We start from the raw sequence: 12,643 nt of genomic DNA, 5'->3' as shown, positions 1-12,643 counted from the left end.
TGGGTCAAGAGGCGTTACTCCTGGTCCCTCTGTCTGGTCAGTTCACCAACCACAACTCTACAAGGACACGTAAACAAGATTGTGTATCCCTCTACAAGGACACATGTAAACAAGATTGTGCGTCCCTCTACAAGGACACATGTAAACAAGATTGTGCATCCCTCTACAAGGACACATGTAAACAAGATTGTGCATCCCTCTACAAGGACACATGTAAACAAGATTGTGCATCCCTCTACAAGGACACATGTAAACAAGATTGTGCGTCCCTCTACAAGGACACATGTAAACAAGATTGTGCATCCCTCTACAAGGACACATGTAAACAAGATTGTGCATCCCTCTACAAGGACACATGTAAACAAGATTGTGCACGTAAACACATGCACAATCATTATTACATCAGCCAAATGGGTAAAGCTTTTTCTAAACTTTAAAACAACACTCAATTCATATGGCCCAGCATTTTAGTGCATTGTATTTACATTCCAGTTTATTAAATCATTCTATCGACTTAAAGAGGGGCAAAATGCATTGATCAGTGCAAGGGTTTTGTTTAACAAAATTTTATTGAGTCGGCCTTGATTAACCAATGTGCCAGTAGCCTTAATGTTAGCCTTGGTATGTACAAATTAAATCTGCATCTAAGTCGATTTAGGTAAGTAAGTAACTAAGCAGTAAGTGCGCCTGACAGCTGGGTGGACAGCGCTTCGGATTCGTAGTCCTGAGGTTCCGGGTTTGAACCCCGGTGGAGGCGGAAACAAATGGGTAAAGTTTCTTTCACCCTGATGCCCCTGTTACCTAGCAGTAAATAGGTACCTGGGAGTTAGACAGCTGCTACAGGCTGCTTCCAGAGGGTGTGTAACAAACAGGAGGCCTGACCAAAGACCAAACCGTTGGGATGCTAAGCCCCGAAATCATCTCGAGATAACCTCAAGATAGCATAGCACATCAGTACATAATAATATAAGCACCCCTGTAAGGATATTTAATTTTTGTGTTTTTACTTAAGGGGCCATAATGCAATATATTCATAGTAGTTCAATGTCAACCAAACTCTTTTGACTAGTTGTATATGAAAAGGGCTGCAATTGTTCCAAGTTTCAGTATTGCAACCTAAATAGAAAGGGAGATTTTTTTCCAACGAATTTTACACATTTTCAAATCGAAACTACAACCACAAGTTTCAAATGAAATCATTTCTATGACACTTTTCTATCACATGAGAATATAATAAAAAAGTCTGTTTCAGTGGATTTTTAAAAATATGTTTAGTGTTACTAATACAAATAGTCAAAGTTCCATAAAAAAAATTATGCAAATATATCATGGTTTATTACTATTATAAAATCAATAAATGAACTTAGGAAAAAAAAGCTTGAAACAGATTTGTAGAAACATAAACTCAACATATAAAGTGTAAGTTTCATGTAAATTGAATAAAAAATGAAAGTTATAGGAATGTTTAATGTTACTTGAAAATAAATAAGTAAAAATAAAGTCTAAGGTGCTGCCATCTGTGACTGAGGTTGATATCAACCAATTTCCTCCAAAATTGGCACCCTTACAGATAGGCTTACGTGCAGTCAGGTGCATAAGTTTCATGGAACTCGTCCAATAATTGAAAATTATTGGACGATAATAAATAAGTCCAATAAACGAAATATAAGCAGTTGGCCCAAATGTAGTTTCACCACAAGTTCTGAGAGAATGTGCACCTGAACTCAGCATTCCACTTCAACTGATTTTTCAGGCATCCCTTTGTACAGGAGTTCTAGCAGGTGTGTGGAAAAAGGCTAACATAGTTCCAATCTACAAAAGTGGCAGCAGGGAAGAACCTCAATTATAGACCTGTATTATTGACAAGTGTAATACCGTAGTCAAAATATTGGATAAAATAATTAAAACTAATTTGGTAGAACATCTGGAGAAAAATGACACAATAACAGACAGTATAGTTTTCGATCTGGAAGATCCTGTGTAACGAATTTACTCAGTTTCTATGATCTAGCCACAGAGATTTTACAGGAAAGAGATGGTTAGGTTGACTGCACCTATTTGGACCTAAAAAAAGGCTTTCGACAGAGTTCCTCATAAGAAATTGTTCTGGAAACTGGAACATATTGGAGGAGTGACAGGTAGGCTTCTAACAGGGATGAAAAATTGTCTGACAGAAAAATGAGGGCAGTAATCAGAGGCAATGTATCGGACTGGAGAAATGTCACGAGTGGAGTACCACAGGGTTCAGTTCTTGCATCGGTAATGTTCATTGTCTACATAAACCTTCTACCAGATGGAATACAGAATTATATGAACATGTTTGCTGATGATGCTAAGACAATATGGAAGATAAGAAACCTAGATGATTATCATGCCCTTCAAGAAGACCTGGACAAAATAAGTGTATGGAGCACCACTTGGAAAATGGAATTTAATGTGAATAAATGCCATGTTATGGAATGTGGAATAAGAGAACACAGACCCCACACAACCTATAAATTATGTGAGAAATCTTAAAGAATTCTGATAAAGAAATAAATCTAGGGGTGGTTCTAGATAGAAAACTATCACCTGAAGACCAATGAAGAACATAGTGCAAGGAGCCTATGCTACACTTTCTAACTTCATAAATAATACATGGATTGCAAAATACTGAAGAAATTGTTCATGGCTTTCGTTAGACCAAAGCTGGAATATACAGCGGTTGTATGGTGCCCATATCTTAAGAACATCAACAAACTGAAAAAGGTGCAAAGACATGCAACTAAATGGCTCCCAGAACTGAAGGACAAGAGCTTTGAGATAAGGTTAGCGGCATTAAATATGCCAAAACTAGAAGATAGAAGAAAAGCTGTGATATGATCACTACATACAAAATAGTAACAGGAATCGATAAAATTGATAGGGAAGAATTCCTGAGACCTGGAACTTCAAGAACAAGAGGTCATAGATTTAAACTAACTAAACAAAGTTGCCAAAGAAATAAAAGAAAATTCACTTTCACAAACAGAGTGGTAGACGGTTGGAAACAAGTTAGGGGAGGTGGTGGTGGTGGAGTCCAAAACCATAAGTAATTTCAAAGCGTTATATGACAAAGAGTACTGGGAAGATGGGATACCACGAGCATAGTGTCTAGGGGTCTCTGGGGGTCTAGTTCAACATGAGCAAGTGTAAAGTTACGGAAATGGGACTAGGTGACAGGAGACCAATGGGTCAGAACACAATGAAGGGAAACTACCTTCCTGTGACAATTCGAGAGAGGGATATGGGAGTGGACTTTACACCAAATCTAACTCCTGAGTCACATATAAATCAGATAACGACACCAGCCTACTCTACGCTAGCAAAAGTTAGAACGTCATTCAGAAACCGAAGTAAAGAGGCATTCAGAGCGCTTTACACTGCCTGCGTGAGGCCAGTCTTAGAGTATGCAGCCCCCATCACGGAGCCCCTAACCTAAAGAAACGCATTAGGAAACTGGAAAGGGTTAAAAAATTAGTGATGAGGCTAGTCCCGGAATTGCATGGGATGGGATATGAAGAGCGACTGAAGGAATTGAACCTGACGACGTTAGAAAAAAAGAAAGCGACGGGGAGATATGATAGCAGCATACAAGATACTTAGAGGGATTGACAGAGTGGAAATAGACTAAATGTTCACATGGAATACCAACAGAGCAAGGGGAAATGGAAGCTGGAAACTCAGATGAATCACAGAGATGCTAGAAAGTTTTCTTTTAGCGGGAAAGTAGTTGGGAAATGGAATGAAATAAAGGAGCACATTGTGGAAGCAAACACTATTCATAGCTTTAAAACTAGGTATGATAGAGAAGGATAGGAGTCATTGCATTAAAGGACCGAAGGCTAGAAAGACGGGATTCAAGAGTCAACACCTGATCCTGCAGGCACAAATAGGTGAGTACACACACACACTCAGTATCTCTTTAAATATGTGTTAAAATCAAAACTCTTTATAGTTAGGAACTTTTATTCAGATTAGTCTCTTAAACATTTAAAATAAATTACAGTAACATGATATTGTTCTCAAATCATTCATATTTGTATTATGTTAGTACTGTATACTGTAAACACATTAAATGGTATACAGTACTTTGTTCATTGACGTTATCTGGACATTGTATATTATGCACATATTTCTGCAACATCAAGGGCTAAACCTCACTTCCTTGTGGTCACTGACAAATAAACATCAAGTGTGATGCATAACTTATGCATTCCTACAGTTCAGAATTCAAGAAACTGAGCAACAGAGAACATTATAGAGCATAAAAATGTCACCTGATCACATAAGTCCCGCTCTTCTTGACAGCGGGAATTATACTTGAAGAGGGAAACCAGAACGTGGGGGGGAGTAGAAACAGCCTAAGCTACTCTATCCCTTTGAGATGTATTTCTTGCTTATCTCAATAAACATACTTGAACTTTGACCAGAACGTGTTTAAAGATCAAAAACAGTACCCTGCCGGTATTTCTTAATGAAATTATGGAAGGTGAAGCGTATGAAGCAGACCATCAACTGGCAAAAGAAATACACAAAGAGGAAAAGAACCAGAAAAACGGCTTTCGCTGAATGGTAAATTTGTTAAGACGAGAAGAAACTGAAGCGCCTAAATAGGAACCATCAACTGGAAAAAAAAAAAAAAAAGAGTTGCCCATTTACTTTCTTATTAATGAATAAGGCTAAAGAGTCTGCTATGGTACCTACAATAATTTAAAACAGTACAGTTGTAATATTACCAGAAAAGGTATAATTTGATAACCAATAACTGGCAAAACTTCATATTCTATATGAATTCCCAATAGATGATAGCTATGGAATAACACATTTTGAACCCACTCTACCTCACTTTGCAGTTACTTTGCGTTGATTCCGGGGGTCAAGGTCCCTGCAGCCTTGATCCCTCTATAAGGCAATTTTTCATTAAATTAATCTCCACAAACTACCTTTTCCACACATTTCAGATGATGATATCTGGAAGCAAGCAGCTGCTTCTTACTATAGAATACAGCTGCCGTAACATGCACAATACGCACACTAAAATATTAAAGCTTGCATCAATCTGACACACACATGAAGAAAAAATGTTCCAATCATTAAATTCAAAGGAAAAAAATACATTTGACTTATGCAGAGAATAAGTTACAAAAACATGATTGAAATATAACCCAACCCACACATGAAATGAAAGTTATGAACCAAAATGTTGCCAGGTTCACTTCGTGTGTGGGTGCTAGAGTCTTTCAGGTTCGGTACCTTCTTTTGACAATTACTAACTTTGTGCATGGGGTTGGATTATCAATTTTCTTCTATACTTTCAGTGTACATAAAAAAGTAAAGCATTTAAATCTGAGGCTGATCAAGTAAAGTTCATACTCAAATAATCTTAAAATTTTAGTGTAAATGCTTTTTACCTGTTAAAACATCAATCAAGGAATCACTGATTCACTGCACAATGCTTCTTCTAAATCTTTCATGCTAACTTCTTCAATGTTAGTTTTGAGGGAATTAGATGGACTCATCCTTTGATGCCAATGATTGGCACCTCCTTTTCTTTGACCTCTCTTGCTTCTATTCCCTCGAATAAAACCTCTAGGGACTCCAACGCCAAATGATACACAGTTTGGAACTTTGTTAGCAACTGTCTTTCTATTACAAACAAAAGCATTAACACCCTTTCCACTGATATTTTCTGATTCTCTCTTGTCTACAGCAGCTTCACAACCAGCTTCTTCAAATTCCATAGTCATTTCATTATGATTCATCATACCTGATTTTTTGTTTTTTCCCAATTTTCTCCATGCCATGTCAAAGCGAAAGTCTGCTGGGAACTTATGACTGTCTATACAGTGAGTCTTCCTCTCAGCTGGAGTGTTGAACTTTTCCGAGCATGTCTCCAAGAGGCACTGATACTGCATAGGGAACAACATATTAAGGACACGTTAAAACTGACATCCTCCTTCACAGCCCTCAACTGATCATCTTTAAGTTATTGGCTTAACTTCAATACAGTATTGTCAATCACATGAGCCTTAGCACACACCACCATTCTCTGTACTCTTATAAATCACATCAGCAACTCTGAACCTCAAGTCCTAATCATCAATTCTGTCACAGATGGTAAAAGTCAAGAATACAAACACATGTTAGCTCCTTTAGCATAAGTATTTAAGCTTTACTTATTGAGAGTTTTATGTTTCACTCGTTTCATTAAGTACAAATACTGTATAGGAGCTTTTGAAGTATTTTTCAAAAAATTACATATACAGTATTAGTTTGTCTATCATATGATTGAAGCTGTTGTCATATGCTTGCTTGCACCAAGACACAAGAATGAGTGGATACACAAGGACTGCCTCAACAAGCAACATAATAGAGGGAAAGAAATGGAAAAAGACACAATGGCAAATAAAGCAAAAAATAAATCAGGCTTTGTGCACCTGAATATGATAAGCTGATTTCTGAGCAAAACACCTGGATGCTGCATTAGGAATGGTTCTACTGGTTCCACATGCAGACAGGGTAGATGTTAATAAAAATTGGGACAATAAGAGATACTGTACAGAGAGTAATCGCACTATTTCATATATCATTGAGAAAATCCGCAGGAGCTGTGATGAGGATTCAAACCTATGTGGTGGGTATTCCCACACACACACTCTAGACAACTAGGTCAGGGCATGGATAAGGATTGCAACCTCATCACGGCTCCTACGGATTTTCTCAAGATATAGGGCATTTTAAAACCCCTCAACCGGGTTACACTTTTAAAAGGGAGGCTGGAGAACACTTGATCCCATACCAAATGACCTCCAGAAAGCCAAATCCAATATACGTTCAAAGATTTTCCAAGCATTACTTTGCATCACAGGGACTGACAAATGGCATTCTCACTATCCACTAGATGACCCACATGGTCACATCCCCTGACTGCCACCAAGTGACAGCACATACACTCTTCCCACCTCACATTCTACTGACATGAACTGCCTTATAAAGCACAGGGAAAGAAAGGAATAATAGCAACCTAGTTCCCTGCTGAGAAAGAAGCTCTAAGTTGACAGTACTGAACACTCAAGTTTAATTTATACCACTCAATTGCTTCCTTAGCCTCAAAAGCCAGCAAGAGAAACTCAGCTCAGGCCAAACGATATGAGGTGATAGATGGCATCAAACAGCAACCCAACAGGAACCAGGAAAGAAAACACATCACAACGGCAATTGAAATAGAGGACAGGCACAAAAGAGAGGCAGGCCTGTCACCTCATAGTCACAAATGCAACATCAACACTTCTGCCACCTGACCTCAGACAGAGCCAGACTATGGTCCAGGCTCCCAGTAGGCAAACGGGAGTCTCAGAGGCCGTGTGCATCTAAGGCCTGACTGGGCTGGTGCTAGTGCTCAAGGAGTTGCTGAGGAATAAATGATGATGCCCTCCCAGATAAATATATAAACATGGCAGAACCATAAGATACGGTACTGTATCACTATCAAGAACACTGAGATACAAAATGGGAATATGGCATACAAAATTCCATTATACTGATTCTATTTTATACAACCCAGTTATCATCCTTTCAACAAGAAGAAATGCCAATAAGTATTCATATCTACGCAGTGTTCACTTCACTTCTTTATAGCAATTCAAAAACCAATATACGTATATGAAGCTGTCTACCAGGCTCTTATACCTACCATGGGTTGTTTTGCTGCCATAACTTGAAAAAGAGTGTCATGAGCTTCCAGAATATGGAGATCTAGTAAATGGTGCGATGGAAGAGACTGCTTGCAGGTACAACAGACATGGCTATGACATGTGCGGTGATGGCTTGCGTGTTCAGCTACCGTACTGAACCGCTTGTTACACCCAGCTACACTGCACTTTGTCTCAATCCTATAACAAAACACAAGATAATATGGCTCATTATAGTAATTTAATAACATAGGAAAATATATATACTGTACTGTATTATATATTACAAAATATTGGCTTAAAACAGTGTTGAATATAATGAAACACCTCTTTCTGATGGGTTCATCAGTGGCTCCCTGTTACTACATCTTGGATAGCTCCCCCCAATTTCAATCACAACAGGCCCTTGTGAGTCCTAAAAGCCTACCAGAGACCAGAGGCCAAAACCTGGTCCCCTTACAGAGGCACAAGGAGCAGAGGAGTAATAATCACTCTGAGGGAAAAGATCACCAGAAATACACCTTAACAGTCAACAGCCAGGTAAATTATAAACTGAAAAACACAAGAAAAACAATATGACAAAAAATTATCCAAAATGGAATAGCGTAGTATATGGTAAAAACCAACACAGATAATGGGACACCTAGCAGGCCACCTGTTTTCTTTCTAGTCTCAGCCGATTGCCCCAGCTGAGGCTTCCCCAGTGTTATCTAATGGAAAGCCACACACCCCAACAGATCTAGAAAAGGGAAGGGAGGGTCCAGGAAGCCACAAAGGAACGCCACCAGAAAGAGGCATTTCATTACATTTAATGCTGCTTTTCTGGGAGGGCCCTGTTGGTGACTCCCTGTTGTTATCTTGTCATTAAGAATGAAAACACCAGAAATCACTAGGTGTGGAGGAGAGGAAAAGTTGATAACCCCCAAAGAAGACATTAGGGATGGGAAACCTGACCCAAGGCCAGCCACACAAGCCTAGCCCAACACATTAACCTAATATCAAGCCGCCAAAACTCTGTTTGAACCCAGAACCCAAATATCAGCCTAAGACTTATTGGCAAACAAAACAGACAAAGCCATAACCTTCTGCACATATGGCCCGAGGGTAGACCATAGGCTGGTTATACTTGATGACACTGCGAACGACGTGAGATAATTGGGCCCCTAGAACAAAGCACCAGGGACACCAGATCCATAAACAATACATCACCCAAAATATTCCTGGTTAAATGCAAGTAACGACAGACAGCCATCACAGGACATAAGCTATGATGCACCTCCGGCCGAATGGCCTACAATTTAAGAGCCTTAAATCTTTATGAAAGAAAATTAGAACAATTGAAATCAAACATGATCACTTGAATTTAACAATAACAAAATGATTATTTTCCAAGTTTTGTTTGAACAATACACAGAATCATGGAAAACAAAAGATTATAATATTTATTCTAACAGCTTTGGATCAGAAATCAGGCATGTTTCAATATGTTAATACAGTACAGTCTGCATATTCGAAGAGTTATTAGTGATTTTGTTGTCTTGGTCTATGCACCAGAGCAAGTGTTATGCTGCAGGTTCTATTAACCCTGATTGTTTGGTTACTCCCTTCTGTGCATAAATGGGTGACTTTATCCAAAACCAAAATAACTATTAATTTAAACTTTGTTTGACATCAACATCTGATTTAAAAAAACATTCACTGCAAATGCACAGTGCTTCATGCAAATCTCCAGAAATAATACCTAGAGTGATGAAAGTCCTCGTCATCCAAGTCAATACATGGTATCTTCCTAAGAGGACAGCAAACACTTTGTCCTTGCGCAAAGAGAGGATCATCCCAGGTTCGATGATGTACTCCAAGAGACACCAGATAGGTCCACGCGTCGTGTGTTCCCATTCTGAAATAATTGGTTTAACAATTAAAGGAGATACATAACAATATAAATACAGTACAAAATATGCATAATCCAACTTGCACAATATTATTTTAATTATAAATAAATCACAGTGTGCTATATGTAATTAACTGACACTCATTACAAATGAGTGTAATATGTATAAATATTTACAGTGTAAATTACATTTAAAAGCAAAATAGTACAGTACTTACATAACATGACCTTTCTGAATGATAACTTGCATCATTCATATGATTCTCACATTTATACTTTTTTATTTATATATATATAAGAGTTCTTACATGCTTGTACAGCCACTAGCACGCGTAGCAGTTCGGGCAGCTCCTAAATCCTATGTGCCCCGGAATATTACCCGCCAAATCGTTTAACAACCAGGTACCCATTTTACTGTTGGGTAAACAGAGGCTACAGTTAAGGATTGACGCCCAGTAAATCCTCCCCGGCCAGGATACGAACCCAGGACAAAGCGCTCGCGAAACACCAGGCGAGTGTCTACCACTACACCACAGGGCACATTCATATACTGTATGTGGGATGTATACTATTTGGATATAGAATTACTTAATGGGAACTGTCTAAAAGCACAGTAATAATTTTATTAATATGTATTCAAGTAATACAACTCCTCCTGGGCTCCCTCTCAAGTAACAAACATCCTTAGATTAATTAAGAATTTAGTGTTCAAACGACTTTTCAGTTACTCCCGAGAGAGCTGAACTTATTTGTTCTAAGATCTGCTGTTCAACAATGTGTGGAACACCAAAACACCAAAAATTGAAGTTCTAAAGTTGAAAAACATAGAAAATTCTCTCCCCAAAAAAACTATGAACTATAGTTAACCGCCGGTTTAAAGACCAGACGAGACTAGCAGTTTGTATACGAGATCGTTATCTCCCGATGACCAAATGTTGTAGAATACCATTCATAAGTTAATGCAAATACAAACAGAAGTATTATTATTACTGACATTTATCTGGAGCGGGAGCGTTTGGCGCCAACAGCTGCTGATGTTTACAAACAACGCCAACACCCCCCCCCCCCACCAACATAAGGACACTTGGTACATATTGTTTTACCATTTCAAAAACACAAAATTTGGACATTTCATATATAATGTGTATATTAAATATTAAACCCACAATATATTATTAGTATTAACAGTTAACATCTACTTAACAGTCATATACAGTAGTTATTAAATGAAGTTTAACAACTTCATTTGGTGATATGATGGACATAACCTACAAGAACAACGCCCGCCAGTGTAAACATTTATGTATATACAAGAGTTCATACATTCTTGTAAAGCCACTATAGCGCGCATAGCGTTTCGGGCAGGTCTTTAATCCTAATTTTCCCTGGAATACGACCCACCAAATCGTTTAACAACCAGGACCTAGATTCAGGAAGCTCTGTGTATTTCTTCGTAAGTGGGTTTGCTACGAAGGTTCCTAAGTGCGCCCTAAGAAGATGCTTAGGTGCTATTCAATAAGGTATACTTAGGAAGAAAAATTGTTGGTTCACATGCGTGCCGATAGAGGTCACTACTGTGTTTCGTTTGGCCAATCAGAGAGCAGCAACATTCTTCATATTGAAGATTTAGCGCTGGCTTATCGCAGCTCTACTGCCTCCTATTTACGTCGAATTTTCTTATAAAATTAGTATATTTCGAAGTAAAACAATGTTTTTTCAACTTCTACAGCCAGCACCGACATTGTAGTAAACAAATATGTTACTTTTGTTGTTTACCTACGTAATTCTAAGAGATACTGTGTAGCTGTCCTTGTTGCTCGGAAGATGCGCTGACAATTATTGTATATATTTACTGAATTTACCCAAGGGCCACTAACTATCTAGTGACCTCGAAGAGAACAAAAAGCCGGCGGCTTGTTGAAGGGCCCGCCAATTGTCTTAATTATATTTTTTAGCTGGAATTTGGCATTTACGGCTTCAGCGGGTAGGCGGTTCCATGGGTTTATAGCCCTCTTGGTGGAAAAAACATCTGTTTTCAGTCCTACTTGAGAGAACATACTCTCCAACACTATATCTGTGATTGTCCTGTTATCAGTGACTTCATACCAAATGGTATGAGGTATTTTGAGCTCTGTAATTACTTCATACACTCAGGAATATTGGAAGATATTCTTGTGCTGCACCCAGATTTTGCCAGTGGAGGCTAATAGATCAGCATTAAGTATTTTGTTCTCTCCTAATTCCATGTATGACTGGCCATCCTGTGAGGTGAGCTTGTAGCTGGTTTTTGATCTACACTGTGTGGTCCTTTAGACAGAATAGGGAAGCAGCACATTGCTGTGTATACCTAAACATGTTTAAAAATACATTGTTTGAGAGGAGTTTTGTAGAAACTGGTAAGAGTAATTATAATATAATGTTTCCATGATTCAGTGCTTACCTCTTGTGAAAATTGCTTAGAGTTGTTTAGTCAGAGTTGATTTGTTTTTTGTATTGAGGCTGGTATTTTCTAAATTGATTCCATGTACAGTATGTCTAACCATCCTGTGAGATGGGAGTATTAGATAAACTTATAGCTAGTTTTTTATCTACACTGTGTAATATTCCATATAGAATAGGGTAGCAGCACATTGCTGTGTATACCTAATCTTCTTAATAAAAAAAATCAGTAATAAAGATTTTAAATTATAGTTTGTATTATTACAAATACAGTACTGTATTATCCTTATTAAATCATGTTGACCATGGATCATTAAGATCTCATGTTGATATGTAATACAAGTCATATTTCTTTTGAACTGCTAATCCATGCTAATCATTCATTAAATTGTGTATTATGTCTCAATTTTTCACTTCCTTGGATATACTGTACAGTACAAAAAGATAGGATAAAAATAAACCAGTAATATTTCTTTCATTATATTTTTCATTTAAATAACTGCATCAATATTTTTACAGCTGACAGGATTTGTTTTACCATACAGGTGCATTATTTGTTAAAAAAAATTTGGTTTATTGTTACACACAATGGTGCTACATA

The 12,643-nt window shown here is 37.9% G+C and overlaps 1 protein-coding gene across 1 annotated transcript; it reads right to left on the bottom strand.

Annotated features, from left to right (window-relative positions):
• Nucleotides 1-3,969: 3,969 nt before the first annotated feature.
• On the bottom strand, nucleotides 3,970-10,669 carry l(2)k10201 (lethal (2) k10201). The gene is made up of 4 exons (XM_045759833.2): nucleotides 10,598-10,669; nucleotides 9,454-9,609; nucleotides 7,715-7,913; nucleotides 3,970-5,930 (listed from the first exon to the last, which is right to left on the bottom strand). The coding sequence occupies exons 2-4, from the start codon at nucleotides 9,606-9,608 to the stop codon at nucleotides 5,448-5,450; spliced, it is 837 nt and encodes a 278-aa protein (XP_045615789.1). The 5' UTR covers nucleotide 9,609; nucleotides 10,598-10,669; the 3' UTR covers nucleotides 3,970-5,447.
• Nucleotides 10,670-12,643: the final 1,974 nt, after the last annotated feature.

Source organism: Procambarus clarkii, chromosome 64 (assembly GCF_040958095.1).
Source record: "Procambarus clarkii isolate CNS0578487 chromosome 64, FALCON_Pclarkii_2.0, whole genome shotgun sequence".
Taxonomy (NCBI): Eukaryota; Metazoa; Arthropoda; class Malacostraca; order Decapoda; family Cambaridae; genus Procambarus; species Procambarus clarkii.
The sequence above is the reverse complement of the archived record's forward strand: the minus strand, read 5'-3'. Positions and strand labels throughout refer to the sequence as shown.